Source organism: Astatotilapia calliptera, chromosome 12 (assembly GCF_964374335.1).
Source record: "Astatotilapia calliptera chromosome 12, fAstCal68.1, whole genome shotgun sequence".
NCBI classification, from domain to species: domain Eukaryota; kingdom Metazoa; phylum Chordata; class Actinopteri; order Cichliformes; family Cichlidae; genus Astatotilapia; species Astatotilapia calliptera.
The window spans coordinates 12617924-12633373 of NC_137433.1; the positions used below are offsets into that span (position 1 = coordinate 12617924).

General features: G+C 43.1%; 1 protein-coding gene across 3 annotated transcripts in view; it reads right to left on the minus strand.

Moving 5' to 3' along the window:
- The window catches only part of ncor2 (nuclear receptor corepressor 2), a 95080-nt gene that overhangs the window by 7118 nt on the left and 72512 nt on the right, over nt 1–15450 (minus strand). Inside the window, exons 21-40 of one of the 3 annotated variants that reach the window (XM_026187576.2) lie at nt 13263–13383; nt 12429–12690; nt 11211–11375; nt 10602–10729; nt 10375–10474; nt 10084–10191; nt 9536–9639; nt 6828–6978; nt 6542–6691; nt 6351–6443; nt 5610–5815; nt 5180–5516; nt 4809–5000; nt 4410–4658; nt 3617–3751; nt 3235–3519; nt 2963–3143; nt 2451–2833; nt 469–587; nt 88–257 (exon numbers count right to left, since the gene is read on the minus strand). In XM_026187576.2, the coding sequence (XP_026043361.2) occupies nt 88–257; nt 469–587; nt 2451–2833; nt 2963–3143; nt 3235–3519; nt 3617–3751; nt 4410–4658; nt 4809–5000; nt 5180–5516; nt 5610–5815; nt 6351–6443; nt 6542–6691; nt 6828–6978; nt 9536–9639; nt 10084–10191; nt 10375–10474; nt 10602–10729; nt 11211–11375; nt 12429–12690; nt 13263–13383 (3639 nt within the window). Of the gene's footprint in view, nt 1–87; nt 258–468; nt 588–2450; nt 2834–2962; nt 3144–3234; nt 3520–3616; nt 3752–4409; nt 4659–4808; nt 5001–5179; nt 5517–5609; nt 5816–6350; nt 6444–6541; nt 6692–6827; nt 6979–9535; nt 9640–10083; nt 10195–10374; nt 10475–10601; nt 10730–11210; nt 11376–12428; nt 12691–13262; nt 13384–15450 lie in introns of all 3 variants that reach the window. The other 2 variants (XM_026187575.2, XM_026187574.2) reach the window with 2 other exon arrangements.

Sequence of the window (15450 nt, forward strand, 5' to 3'; positions counted from 1 at the left end):
ATTCTATGACATAAAAATCTTTTTATCACTTATTTAAGATAAGACAAAAGGTTAGATGCACTAATTGCACCCAACAGAGATTCCTACCGGTCTCTGTTGCGTTCTCCACCAGGTCCCTCGGCATAGCGGGTCCCCTGAGCAGACTCCTGTGAAGTGGGAGGGGGCTGGGAGGCACTGGGTGGACGGGTCAAGTCCAGGACAGGAGAACCGTGGTAGCTTTGCTGCTGGCTCTGCCTGTAGTCTTTAGTTATCACCTCCTGTTTGGGTGAAGATTATCAACATCAGACATTACACAACACTGTCTGAGATAAACTCTATCAGGAGACCCGTGTGTAAGGATTTTATTTTACTCTAAAGAAAACTAAACACATTCGACATGCATGCATTTGCTTTAATACAAACGCCAACTTCTTTTATAAAGCACTTCTAATTATTAGATTATTTTATGCAGTAGTTGAGAGGGCTTACGCTGATGTGCTGTGCCAGAGTGACCACCCTTTGGCTGCCTTTGACACAAGGGGACTGGGGCTGCTGGCCTGGAGACAGTCTCTCTTCAGATGGAGAACGGTAAAGACCGTGTGTCATAGCTAAGAGTCGAATCCAGAAAACACACACACACTTTAAAAATTAGTTTGGATTTTCAGGTTAAGGTGACATAATTCCAAACCTTTGGAATGTCCTAAAGAAAACAAGCATTTTTTTTCCTGAGATGTCTCTACACTCATCCAGACTTTTGTAGGCTCAAGGTGCAAGCTTTGGAAAAAATAAAAGAAGAAGAAGAAAAAGAAAATATATCTAAATATGAGTAAGTGTGAAGAGGTCTCAAGATATTTTCAGTGCACACTTTGCATACAGCCTTGGCAAACTCATCTTTGACCAGAAATGGTGCTAAAATTGACAGGTTTTGCATCAGTAACTGAAATGAAGAAGTTCAAAAAGACACTTTTACATCCTCCTTTATATCACTTGAGGGACTTAAAAAGTGTGTACTGCATGTTATGAATAGAAATAGGCTATTACTATCATACTAGAGTACAAAACCTAACTCCAGAAACTCCATTCAGTCGAGGGTCTAAAACATTCTCCCTGTAAGCTCTCGAGAGCACTACAGCACATGGATTTCAAGACTTTGTGTCCTTTGTGTGTCATATCTCGCTACGTGTTTTTCTTACACAACTCTTACACTACATTATTCATTTCAGAGGATGATGTAAGTTGAAAGAGGGGACCAGGATTGACTCTGTGAATCCCAGAGAGGGAATGAGTGATCCTGTGGGGACAGCAAGCTCTGCCTTTTGTTGTTAGCTAGAAAACACATGAGAGACTGGGTTCATTTCAGCAGCAGCTTTATAAGCACCTGTATTTCTCTCTGTGGATCCATCTACTGTTTTGTGAACAACATCATCCTGGTGTTGTCATCTAGCTCAACCATCTCATCAGCTTTGACAAGCATGCTTCTCGAGTACATTAGCTCGCAACATCCAAAAAAAAGAAAACCTAAATAAATCAGCATAGATTACAGTGAGCAGTAAAACAGGAACATGCACAGATTTGGAAGGCCAGAAGCTGTAGTACCCCCTCCCCCTGATTCGCTGAAAGTGTCTCCAGTCTTTGCTGTGTTACTTCCCCTTCCCACCTGCCTTCTCTGCAACACTGGTGCACTCTGGGACCCCAGGGAGTGAGTTTGGTGGATGGTAATGCTTTTCCTGTTTAATGAAACTATCAGACCAATTTTCTATTTCAATGTTCTTTTTCATCTGAGTTACATATGTTTGAATTACAGCAGTCTTACTGAACAGAGGGTATAAAAATACTACTCTGATGATCTAACTGTCTGTGGTGAAATATTTTCTTAATGTAAGCAGCCGAATGACAGGGAGGAGGGTGCCACATGTTAAATTCAAGTCACATCCTCTTAGGAAATAAAATGAACATAAGCAGCAAAGGATGCTCAACCTAAATGTCCCACCAGCTTTAGCTACCTTAAAGGACACCTAGGATCTTCTTGGAAAAATCAAGTTTTCACAAAAACACTATCAAAACTCATTCAAGCTCGCCAAATTCTTTTAAAAATTTAATCTAATCAAGTATTGTCCAATTTGGGAAAGCTAGAAGTAAGGCTTTCCAGAGGGCACCCTTGGTGGACTTTAAGTCTATAAAAGGGAGAAACTGGGAAAAAAGGCAAAAAAAAAAAAAACTACAGCATTGAAACAAAAATGTAAATGAATTCTGCTGATCTGATAATGCCAACCACCACAGCGTGCAATAGGCCACACACTGACGGGGGAGTGGGTCTGGGTGATGAGGGGGGACCCCTGGGATCCAGAGCGTCTTACCATTAGTGGCGCTGCTGGCAACAAGCGAGCCCATCTCTGGCATCCCCGTTTCACAAGAAATTTGACGCATAATAATTGCGTTTATGAAGTTGGCCGCAGTCATGGTGGTCTTACCGAGTGATCGGAGCTCTTGTTCCTGAATGGACATCTGTTTGTTTTGAGTCTTTTCCCTACTAGGTGTACCGCTTTCTCCACGGCCAGGAGGGTTGTCTGACTGCAGAGGCAGTAGGTGCTGGGGACGGCCTGAAGCAGAGGTATAAGACCCGGGGTATAGTCCACCTGGGCTGGGGCTGGACAGCTTGGGGTCAGATTTACTGGATGGGCCATGCTGGTCCTGAAAATGTTTGGGTAGACCTCCCCTGTTTTTGCCTGCATCGCGACTCTGCTCTTTGGGTGCATTTAAATCCATGGCAGTTGGGTAGGCCTCAGAAAGCACACCTGTCCTTTGGAGATGGCTAGGGTAAGCTTGGTAGTGGGATGACCCTGAGGGCATGGACCTAACAAAGCAAACACATTTAAAAAAAGCGAATTGTATTTATAAAAACAAACAAACAAACAAACAAACAAAAAGCGCGTACAACTTTTTATCTGTTTATTCAAATTTTCTGTGTTAAAGTTCAGTTTACCGTAACACAGATGAGCCGGAGTGTTCGTTGACAGAAAGACTTTTCCCCCCAGTGTGCAGGACACTTGGCCTCTGCTGGACGTTTTCCTGGGTACGAGGCGACACTGGGGAGTGCTGGTGGCTGTGCGGCTGGGACGCAGGTCTTACGCTGCTGCTGCTGCTTGACAAGCTGTGCTCTGTACCTAAGTAGCAGAAACAGACTCGTATAACTTTGCAAATTCCAAACTAGATTCGTAACTTAAATAAAAATGAAGAACACCATATTCTCCACACCTGGTCGCCAGATGGGGGCATGCTCCACATTTCCAATAGAGCCGCCCTTGTCTCTCTCACGCTCTCGATCCCTCTCTCTCTCCCGGTCCCTTTGCCTTTCGCGGTCCCTCTCGCGCTCCCTTTCCTTTTCCCGATCTCTCTGACGGTCCCGTTCGCGCTCCCTCTCCTTTTCCCGTTCCCGCTCCCTCTCACTTTCACGCTCCCGCTCCCTGTCACGTTCACGGTCTCTTTCACGCTCTAAAGATGAGGCCGTGCCTTGCATTTTGCTCATGTGTGAGGAGCCAACTGCACATGCAAAAAAAGGGAGAGAAAGAGAACTTTAGAAATAAAAAGAGTGCAACATATTTATTGTGCGAGTCTGCTTGAGTGAAATTAACTGTACCGGGTGAGATGGGAGAGGTGGTGTAAGGTCTGCCAGGGAAGCCGGTGCTCGTCCCAGGGATGTAAGGGATGCGATCCACTGTCCCTGGAGAGGGAGGGACCAGTATGTGTGATACCTGAGAAAGATCGATGATCCCTAGAGGACAGAGAAGGGTCAGCTGATTACAGGGCATAAAAATAATGAGAGGCTGTCAACAGTCATGCAAATGTTTTATGAGGGAATGTGATATTTATATTTATTAAATCTGAAATGATGGACTGACTATGTGAAATTCTATATTTCTGACAGATAAATGGGAAAGCAGAAGCAAATTACTAAAACATAAACCCTTAATAGATTCTGCTCTAGTGTTCTAAGACAAAGTAATAAATGAGTCAAGATGTGTTCCTTCAATGCGTTATATTGGAAAATAGTCTGACTGGCAGCTCCCTCAATCATCCTACATGACAAATTTTCAGCAACCACTAATGCAGTTCAGTTTTTTTCTATTATATTTATTTGTTTTTGTAGGAAAATCGTGGAAAATGCCATAATAAAGGACAATAAGACTCTCCCACAGAGTGTGATGACAAAATCAAATGCTGCTTTATTACTGTACATCAGCTGACTATAAATAAACTGTCCACCAAATTGATTTAAATAACTCCGAGCATGAACAGCACTAACATTAAATTTTGGCTTGCAGGTGCTTCTATTAATAACAACCACCCTGCTGTTGTTTCATACTCCTATTTGTATTCGTAGTGCAGGTGCAGCACACTTGACTGCACTTTCAGTTAGTGACTGCCCTTACCCCGAGGAGGGTAGGGCAGGGGGACAGCCTGGTCACGTGATGGAATGCCCCTCATGATGTCAGATGAGCGCTGTGCAGCCATGGCAGCAGCTGCGGGCCACTGATGCATCTGCTGAGAAGTGATATAGTCGTTGAGCAGCGTCTGCCGGTTCTCCAGGGCGGCGGTGTCAGGAAAGCCACGGATGATGTAGGGGTAGTGGGGAGAGTATGGAGCGCCGGAAGCAAGGGGCCTATGCAAGTAGTATGCTGCTGTGTATAAACAAGAAGATGATCTATCAGGAAGTCACTCAACTTGGAGTAAAACTCTCATCACATTATCACACAAATGCCTTGCAGATGATTAAACTGTTCTCTAATGAGGATGGGGGCAACATGTACACACTATAATGGACACAGTACCTGAGTCGATTGGGATACTACGACCCATTGCAGCAGGATCAAAAGCTAAGGAAATGTGACGGTACATTTCATGTCCCAGACTCGGAAACAGGGTCTGCTGATCTGGAAGAGTGGAAAGTGGTGATTTGGTGGTAGTCATCTCTCTGGGGGTTGGTGTGGCTTTACGCTCCTGAGTCAGATTCTTACTGGAAACTGGTGGGGGAAATAAAAAACAAAAAAAATTAATAGGAAACAGAATAATTTTTAGTACAGAACAACTCTTTTACATGCCTGTCACACATATACACGATTTATGCATTTTCATATACTTCTTGATTCTTTTTTCGTTTAAATTACAAACTCTCAATCATTTTAGCATGTGATATACTTACCCTCATGCTGCCTTTGACCTGCCTCCCTGGACAGTGGGGAGCTACGATGTGAGGATCCAGGGTAAGGTGTCCTTAAGGCTCCTTTATCATCGTAGCCCACTGGGCTGTGATGGGCTTTGCCACCCTGCTCTGACCCCAGCGTCAGTGGAGAAGAGCGCGATATGGGACTAGCTGTACTGACCACTGCACTGGGGCGCCCTTTAGGTGCGTCTTCATATCGGCTTCTCTCAGTACGCATCTCCAGGTGTGACTGTGTACCGTGGTAGGGACTGCCCATGATGGAGCGGACATCATGACGTTTCCCTGAACTAGCCACCTCCTGCTTCATGGACGATCCCTTCAGAGACCACAATGGGAATTAACTCAGTTAGCAAGCATGAAGTGTTTGATTGTCTCTACACGTGTCATTAGCATTATCTTTAGTGTGTACCTGTACAATGATGCCCTCCTTTCCAGGCTGTCGGAGCTCTTCCCTGGGAATGAGGTGGATAGAGCGCCCAGCCTCCTTCACTATGGTCTCTCGGCCTTTCATAGAATCAGACAAAGAGCCAGGCCCACGAGGTGGGGGGCTCTCTCTTTTCATCTGTTTAGGTTCCCTCCTCATGTAGGTATCCTGATCTAGATGACGAGGTATACCTGAAATTTTAATATATGACTATTATTGATCTTCAAACAAGAGCAGGAAGCCTAGTGTTCTCATTTCTTTTCATAATTTAGCCATACGTGAGCCAAAGGATAAAGAAACATGAGCGACAGACACAAAGGTTTTATAAGCTTAGCTGAATAATCTGGGGTTCGAGATCTGCTTAATTTGCTGCTCTTTAGGCAAATAACTTCAGGTCAGCTAGCACTATCCATTTCTTTGTAAAGGAAGAAACAACAGAAAAATGTGGCTTTCAGTTCACTGGAGGGAGCTCTGGGAGTGGAGTCAGATGAAATGAGAACACGGACTACATCAATCAATAACCTGTTACGCCTTTAACCATGCACCATCACAAAACCAATGGTGACTGGTAAAGCAGCATCAGTCTTTTCTGGGGTCGCCAAAAACACAGGCTACATTAACATTCTCCTTTAATGTATGTTCTGCTTGAGGACATTTTTTAAGTACTTCACCAGGATGAAATGAGAATTCAAAATAAAATCTCGTTGGAAGTAAACCGCTTGCTACCTTGTGAGATGGAACCACGGATGTGATGAGAGTCCTTGTAAGAGGCATGGTGGGGACTGTCACTATCATGAGGCATGGCTCGTCCAATCAGTCCTGAGGTGGAGGGACCAAGGAGGGAATGGTAAGGTGTAAGACTATGGTGAGTTATTTCATAAACAATCAAAGTCAAACCTCTATATGTCATCTGTTACCTTCACAGTTGGCAGCAGACAACGATTCCCTCATAGGCAGTCCCCTCGAGATGCCTCCTTCCATTACATCATAAGGACGCTTGAGGCCCAGGATTTCCCCAGACTGCCCTCCACCTCGGCCCTCATCTTTAGGAGTCTGGGATGCTGAGCCTATAAATGACAAAGATCTCAGTAAATATACTGACAGTATTTCTTAAGGTATGTGCAATTTGAATCAATATTATTTCTAAGATTAACTAAAAGCAACACAGCAAAAAGTAGGACAATACGGCCAAGTGCTACTTACGATCATATGTAAGAATGTGCCCACTAATGCCCTCATAGAGCACATGTCCTTTAGACAGGGCCTCATCGCGCTCCCTCTCAACTCGGCTGGCACTGTCCTCAGTCATTAGTCGCGCTATGGTTCCCTTATAAAGCGAATCAGCCGGCGTCCCCTGTGGAAAACAAAAAGAAGAAATGAGACCTGTACTTTGTACCATCAGTGTGTTGTAACAGAGAATCAAAAAAAAAAAGAAGTCTGATTAGGATTTTGATATACAAATGACAGTGAAGCCTGACAGCAGACAACCTTGACTACAAGCAGACTTGGTTAACAATCCTCATTTCGGTAAAACTAAACAGTGCCAACGTCATAACAAAAAATGTTACGGAAATGACAAACTTTATATCACGAGTGTTAAACTGTTATTTACAATTACTCCACTAATTAAAAACAACAAGAAAAACAAGTGAACAAACATCTATGGAAATTTAAGCTGACTGTTCTTGAGTCTAATCAGACTCAACTATGTCAAAGAAGGAAAACACTAAGTTAAAAATAAGTACAGCTTGAGGTTAAACATTTCAGAGGAATCATCAAGTGAACCCACTCACACAACTTGAGTCACGTCACTAAAGTGGACATGAAAAGTAGTAGCTTAGGGAACATTGTTACTGTGTTGCTTGCAGCTTTTCCAAGAAGACACTGAGGAAGGACGAGGCCAGACTAGCATGGTTTCTTATTATAGGATCAGATGGCGCTGACTTAAGTTACCCGCACCTACCCTTTAAGAAGAGGCATCAATGCTATATGGATTCGTGCACTGAACAGTAGCCTGCACACTAAAAAGGTATCCCTCTAACAATGGAGATGTTACACTTTCAGCCATCTCTCCTTTTACTAATCCACAACAGCAGATAGAAGCCAGTATGGCAGCTGGATATGATATTACAGTGGGCATATCAATGACTGGTTTTGCCCGCGCCTAGAGTAAATAGATAAAGTAAAGAGGGAACAGATGCGGTACATTGTGTACCTGTTGCTAAGGTGACGGGGCCACCCAGAGCTGCAGTTATGTCACAGCACCACGGAAATCCACCAGCCTTATGACCTCTAACCAGCTCTGCTGCTCTCGTTTCCATCAAAAGGACAAAGCTCAGACGCATGAAGGCTGCTAAAATTGACTGTGGCAGGTATAAAGAGATAAAGCCTTCAACGTTATGAGCAGAAACCAGTGATGGCATCAAAATGAACCAATGAAGTACTGCTAACAATGCGTGGCCCGTCAGTGTATGAGCTGTACATGCTGCTGTCACTATGAACCTTGACTTAATTTAACAGTGTTAGTTTCAGTTCAGTATTACAAGGGGAAATGGTGAGCTAGGGCTGGGCAATAAAACAATAAAGATAATTATTGCAAAAAAATTCTCCCCTACAGAAATATGAGACATGGTCAATATTAACCTCCTAAGACCCAAACTCTTCCACTACATGCTTTTTTAATTTTTCATTGATATTTGGACATATTGGAGCCCGATGAATGTAAAAACAAAGAATTACCAGATTTTTTTTTTTTTGCCTTATTTTTGTTTTTAAGAATATTCGTTTAAAATCTTGATAGAACAGTAGCAGTATAATGTCCTCATAAGTGGATAATCAGGCCCTTGTAGAGCAAAATTCAGTATTTTGGTCTAAATAACCCAAAATGTGATGGCCACATATGTGGACACCAGATCCTAGGAGGTTAAAGTCAATAAAAGCCAATTCATGTTTTGAGATATAACACGAAAGGGTCAATGACATCAATCATGTGGTTGGAATTGAGTTGGAGCCAGCATGCACCTTGCTAGGTGGAGGCAGTGTCAAAAATGTGTGACATAACAAGACCGTGGGCTGTTGTTGGCCCATCAGTCAGAAGGAAGAGCAAAGTTTTAACATACAAAGACTCCTGCAGAAGCCGTCTTTGCTTTTCATGTTGTATTTTTTTCCCCCTATCTTTGATTTTCTCGAGATCTCTGCTGTCACTCCTTTCCCTTTCCCAGCCTGTTTATTAACAAATCGGCATTCAACCAATGCACAGTGTCATCTATGTCGAGCAATGTGCAATTGAGATTTTGGAGGACTGCACAGGAGTAGCGCCGCTTGAAAAGCACTCTCCTTATATCTTCACCTAGGAACAAAAATGAACTTTTAAGCTTGACTTAAGAAACTGATTTGATTTAGATCCTAGCCGTACGTGCTAGTTATGATGTCAAACAAAAGCAGGTCACTTCTAAACCTGCATACTGGGGAATTATTTATAAGCGTGTTCAGTGAATTTGAAAGGTTGCTCGGAGGTTCCTCGAAAAGGGGAAGAGAACAGTTTTCCAGTTGTGTTGTAATGCACAACTCAAACTAGAACAGAGTCAGCAGAATATTATTAACAAACACGAGGATTGCCCCACCCAACAAACTGTACATATGGGAGACTGTTGCAACGAGAGTTGTAACAGTGGTCAGGGATTATCTGTAGGTTACATCATCAAACCAACAGCCTATGAGTATTTTCAGTGGAAACAACAAGAACCTTTACATGAGTAAAATTCTTTGGAAAATACAAATAAGCCTGTTGTTATTTTCTGAATAGAGTTTGTCTCTCCACTTTTGTACCAATTTTGAACTTTATACTGGAGCATTTTTAACTCCAGTATAGCAGCTATATTACAAGGACTACTTCAGCGGTCAGCACTCACCTGAGTAATGGAGCCGCCTCGATAGGGAATTGGGGAATCAGGATGCAGTCTGGTCCCTGGGATGCCTTTAGTGATACTACCCCCCTGAACAGCTGAAATAGACGCTTTAAGGACAGTAAGAGAGAGACAGCTGTCACTATAATCCAACATGTAAAGTCACATTAAGAGTAAAAAAGAGGAATGCATTTAACTGGAAATAAATATTTGAAACTGTTTTGCAAGACCACCCGAAAAGAAAAAGTTGAAGCATCACCGAGTACAATCACTTCTGCACATACAGATTTGGGCAGTTTCTCTCAATCTTCACATTTTCCCAACATCAGTGAACTCAACTACCCACCGACTTTATAATAAACAGATAGATGAATGACCAGACAGAGAGAGATTGAAAGTCTAGCCTAGGTTACATTCAGTACATTTAGAAAAGTCACTCCAATTTGGTGTGTTGGAATAAAAAGCAAGTCATGATTTGACTTTGTTCAGAATCTGTGGCTTATTGCTTGTAATCAGTATGGCAGTAAAACAGTGGGAAAAGACAGAGCACCCACCACGTCCAGCAGCACTATCATGAGATGGCCCTTGGGCTGACAGGTTATCAGCTTGGGAGGACGAGCTGTGAGGGGACAGCTGTTCCTGCTTTACTATTGGAAAACCACCTGCTATATATTAGATTACAGAGAGAAAAGAGAACAAAATGAATAGGGACAATTTTATTATCCTTTATTTATCCAGGTAAAAGTCTCATTGAAAGTAAAATCTCATTTTGAAGACAGACCTTGCTGAGAGGGGCAGGGCACAATAATGAGAGAGTATCAATCCCCTCAGCCAGATTTACTCACCCCCTTTCCTCTGATCCATCCAAGGCACCCCCATCGGTGCGGAGGGCATCTTCCCATGGTCCAACCCATGAGCTGGGCTGTGCAGCTGTACTGGTGTGCCCTGTTTATTTAATTAAAAAAAAATGTACATGGTCATAAGAACAATATGTAGGATCACTGATCAAAACAATTACATGATTTCTACTCTCAAACTATGTCTACTTAATGTTATTGGTGTGGTGCTGTACCTGTGTGATAGAGCCTCCTGGCTTGGAGGAGGAAATGAGAGGTGGAGGCTCTGGCATTGTGAGCGGTCTCACTGCTGCTAGCCTTCCGCTGTCCTGCGGCAGTGAGGGGTGGCCTGATGGCTGGAACGCTGGCAGATGGATGAGATTGTGAGAATGAGATTTGAGCAAGTGATCTTTAGACAAAGGCTTAAAAAAGCAAGTTAAGTAGACATGGATTTGCTAAATGTTCTCACAGTACAGATAAAAGATTATGTAAAGCAGCGGTCCCCAACCTTTTTTGCGCCACGGACCGGTTTATGCCCGACAATATTTTCACGGACCGGCCTTTAAGGTGTCGCGGATAAATACAACAAAAAAAACTTAGTACCAGTACCGAAAAAAAGAAGATTTATTCATAACACACGTGAAAAGACCCAGGAAAACTGAGTTAACGATAAAAACAATAACAAAATAATGCTGAAAACCGATAAAAACCCTGAAAACCATACATTTCAGACCTGAGCCTCAACTCTCGCGGCCCGGTACCAAACGATTCACGGACCGGTACCGGTACCGGTCCCGGTCCGAGGCCCGGGGATTGGCGACCACTGATGTAAAGAGAATGCTCACAGTTGAAGTGGATCAGGTGCTGGTCATGAGTGCTCTTGGACATGTCTCGTGGGGACACAGGGTAAGGGGATAGAACTGAGCGCCCCAAGTTAGAGGTCCTCGGGTCATCAGGGCCGAGCGCCTGCTTCTTAGCTTCACTGTGTGGAGAGAATGCTGGGGGCTTTTCTGCAACAGTGACACACAAGGAGAGTCAGGACCAGGTAACAACACACAAATGGTTATCCACTAATCCAAGAAGTTGTCCTTTGGCCATTACCAACACACTACTGTCCACACCTTCATCAATGTCATCATAAGAATTACAAAGAATATCTCATGCTACCTCCCAGACAGAGTGACACGCCACTGAATTAGTACCCTTACTTAATACAATCACACCATCCCAGTGCTAATATTTAAAGTGAAATCCAGCTGAGGAGAAGTTAAAAGGCAATGGATGAACCTACTTAATCCCTGCAGGAGGAGCAGCAACTGCTTCTCATTGCTCTGAATGGACATAAGCACACCACAGATCATTAAATCCTCACAGCATTTTTACAATCATCAAATCCTCAATTTTTTAAATCCCCACAAGCGCTTACTTGTAACTATTACTTCCCCCACACGGTGATTAAATGCTGAAAAATATCAATAGATATCAGCTGGAATACATGTTTATATCTGTCCTTATGTTAGCATAAATGAATGAAAGAGGACTTTGGAGTTCACAGCTGCCGTGCACATGCTGGTTATAAAAGACCTCTCTTTGTGTGGACCTTTAAAAGTCCATTCAACAAGCTTACAGTAACTGCACTGAACCAGACTGTATTCCCTTTTGGGTCAATAGCAATACCAGATCATTTATCAGTTCCCTCTCCCTGAGTGTCCCAGAAACACTTCAATGCCCTAAACACTAGAGTACACAGACTCAAGGTTACAGGATGTAGCAAGGACCAACAAAGTAAAACTAGATCAAATGCAACTAGAACAGCATGTTGTACTGCATTTTCATTAACCTCATTTTAAAAAAATAATTTCATTAATCCTCTAATCTTGTTTTCATAAAACACCAAGCTGTACACCCTGCAGTGGAGTGACACTAAGGTCATACAGAACAGTGATAAAAAGGATCCAAGCTGAAAACCTAAAACTGTGAAGAACTTGTGTTTGCAACTTCAGCAGGTAAATATAGTTTCTAGGCAATAAGAGAAGTTTCTGTTGTGATGGAGGTGTGCATACCATCCTTTTCGCCGGCAGAGGGGCTGCGCGGGCGAACACGTGGGCTGTTGCTGTGCAGAGCCTCCCTGTCTCTGTCTGCCTGTGGGGTATAAGGCTGCTGTTTGCCTGGCTGGCCTGGAAACTGCTGCTGCTGTTGCAGCTTGACCTCCTGGGAGGACTCCCCATGAGCCATGGTGATCTGTTGCTGGTACAGTGCCAAAGCGTGGGGAGGCAGTAATGCCTTCCCACTCTGCTGACCCCCGTGCACCGAGGCTTCTTGCATCTGCACACAGGGCGACAAGAAAATAACAGAGTTACATATGTGCCACACATATAACACAAGCCCACTCCTATCCAGGAGCTGACATATGGTTAGCCACATAAAATATCTGATAAGCATGTCAGCTAAGACGCATCTCTTATTTCTTGACAAGCTAAAGTTTCCCTAATGGTCATTATCTCATTTCTCGTTATCCTCCATCTGGTTGGCTTATCTTATACAGTTATGACTTAACAATTTCACCTACTATGGTGTTAGCCTTGTAAGCAGAGAGACTTTGATAGGATTCACAACTGCAATGAAAGATTGTGAGTGCGTGAGTTCATCAGTTTTATGTGGCGAAGACACTTTCAAAGGCTGGGAAAGCCACGATGCTCTTCACTTAAAAAGGGACATAAAGGTTTATAGGGACACAATAACAATGCTCATTATCAAGTCCATATGTGTATTCTTGGATTCTAGCAAAGTAGTTCTGCATGAGTCATATTAAATAAAAAATAAATAAATACATAAAAAAGATCTGTAACTGTTTGAAACAAGAACTAAAGCTAGCAACTTTAAAATTAGCAACTCACAATAGGTGGTATAGCAGCTGCTCTCTGTTTCAGCTGTTTCAGATCCATGGGCTTCTGTAGTGGGGATGATATGACCCCATCATGAGTGTAGTTCAGTAGGCTTGGCCGTGGAGACATCATTCTACACAGACGGACAGAAATAAGTTAGTGGGAGTAAAGAAGAGGTTGAAAAGAAGAGCATACAAAATCACTTGTTTAGTTTTTCCACCCACTAATGTAGTAGGATGTGTGCTGACATAGCCTGAGACCATGGGAAAAAAGTAAAGATTCATATTGATGTATTACACATCTGTCAAAAAACACAACAGACTCTGAATTACAGTTAAACACACAAATCGATGCACAGAACCACGCATGCACGCCCCCCCCCCCCCCAACCCTCCCCCTTTTGTTTGCCTTGGCAGAGGGCAGCATTTCCCTGAGCTCTGCCAGTACATGCAGTCTGCTGTCATGGAAAAAACTGAACAAGTACCGTGCAAACACGACTAATCAGTTCTCCTACGCACTCTGACACCAATTTCTAGCGGCCTCATTCACAGACACATACGACATGTTTTATTCATATTATTATTTAAAAAATAAATAAATAAATATAAATATATATATATATATACACACACACACACACACATACATACATACATATATATATATATATATATACATACACATATACACATATACATACATACACACATACACACACATTTTCATACTGATGTGCAAATAAAATCCTTGGCTAATAGAAAAGTGCAACCTGTGGTACATGAACACACAAACACAGCTTGCCAAATATGGCTTCAATGCTGTACAGTGTAGCTAGGCAACTACTACCACTTCAAAGCCCTCACTGCTTTGTGTTCTTATGTCTGCTGTGTCAGAACAGAGATGTAAGATACCCAAGAAAACTCAAAAACCAGAAGATTTTTTACAACAAAGCTCTCAAACTGGTATAACGATGTAAACAGGGGAAATAAAGCAGGGAAGGGATACACTGATCAGCACTCAATCTGCCTAATACTGTGTAGGTCCCTATTATGCCAGAACAGCTCTGAGGCCTTTGGAGCTTGAACATGGCATCATTGTATCTTATGACTGCATGGCATTGGTGATATTGGAGTGTTTGGGTGCTGCTGTGGTATTAGGCCACTGTGCCTCATACTTTTATATGCAACAGATGTTTGATAGCATCATTGTCTGTAGAGTTTGGAAACAGGCTCACTGTCCAGAGGTATTTCTTATATTCTCGAGATGGTTTTCTGATATGTTTTTTGCTTTCTGTTGGAGGACATTAAGGTACAGCCATTTTTGTTGATCTGCAACAGTGTTAGGTGGGTGGTAAATAGCAGTAAAAGTAATAACCACATAAATACCAGGGAAAAGATGTCCCTGTAAAATTCAGGGTTATGGCTATAAGCCTGGTCCTCTGATTAGTGCTGATGGTTCTCACTATGGGCCTCCTGCATGACCTCATCAGAACCTCAAATGTCCCTATTCTTGAGAACAGCTGCAGCCTGAGGGGCTGGTACTTTGGGAATCCTGAAAATGCAATGCTCGGGGAGACGCTGCCTGTGCTGCAACCAAGAGGCCTTGGCAGATGACAGAGGTGTCAAGGAAATCCTTTTTCCTTTGTCATTAGGGTGGGGAGCCCAAGCCAGCATGCCCGCCCCACAAGAACCATTAGCCCCATGGCTTTCCCAGTAGCCTATATTCCCACTTTCTGGAACTGGAGGACATTGTCGGATGTAACAAATATTTCTTCCCACATAGTGGTATCTGGTTTAGCTATCTTACCCTCTTCTGAAGGGATGTTGATCTTAGCAGCTGTGTGCTTGCACATGTCCTGTATGTTGCGCTATAAGGTAGACAGCGATGGAGGTTTAGTTGGTAGTGAGGGAGTTGGAAATTATAGTTAGAAGACAGGAGTTCTGAATCAGCTGACTCATCTCCATCATTGTTAGCGTCGCTTCCCAGGATAGCTCTAATAGAGAAAAGCCCTCACATCGTCAGTCTGCCACCAGCGATGGGAAAGAATTAGCTACTGGCTCAGAGTGTGCTTCTGCATAAAAGTCCTTAGGTATTAGCACTTTTCCCTGTGGCAAAGCTGCCTCACACACCAAAGGGACACTGCCCTGCAGGTTAGCCTGGTGAGCGAGCCTGCAGTGGCACAATTTGTGTCATAAAGGAA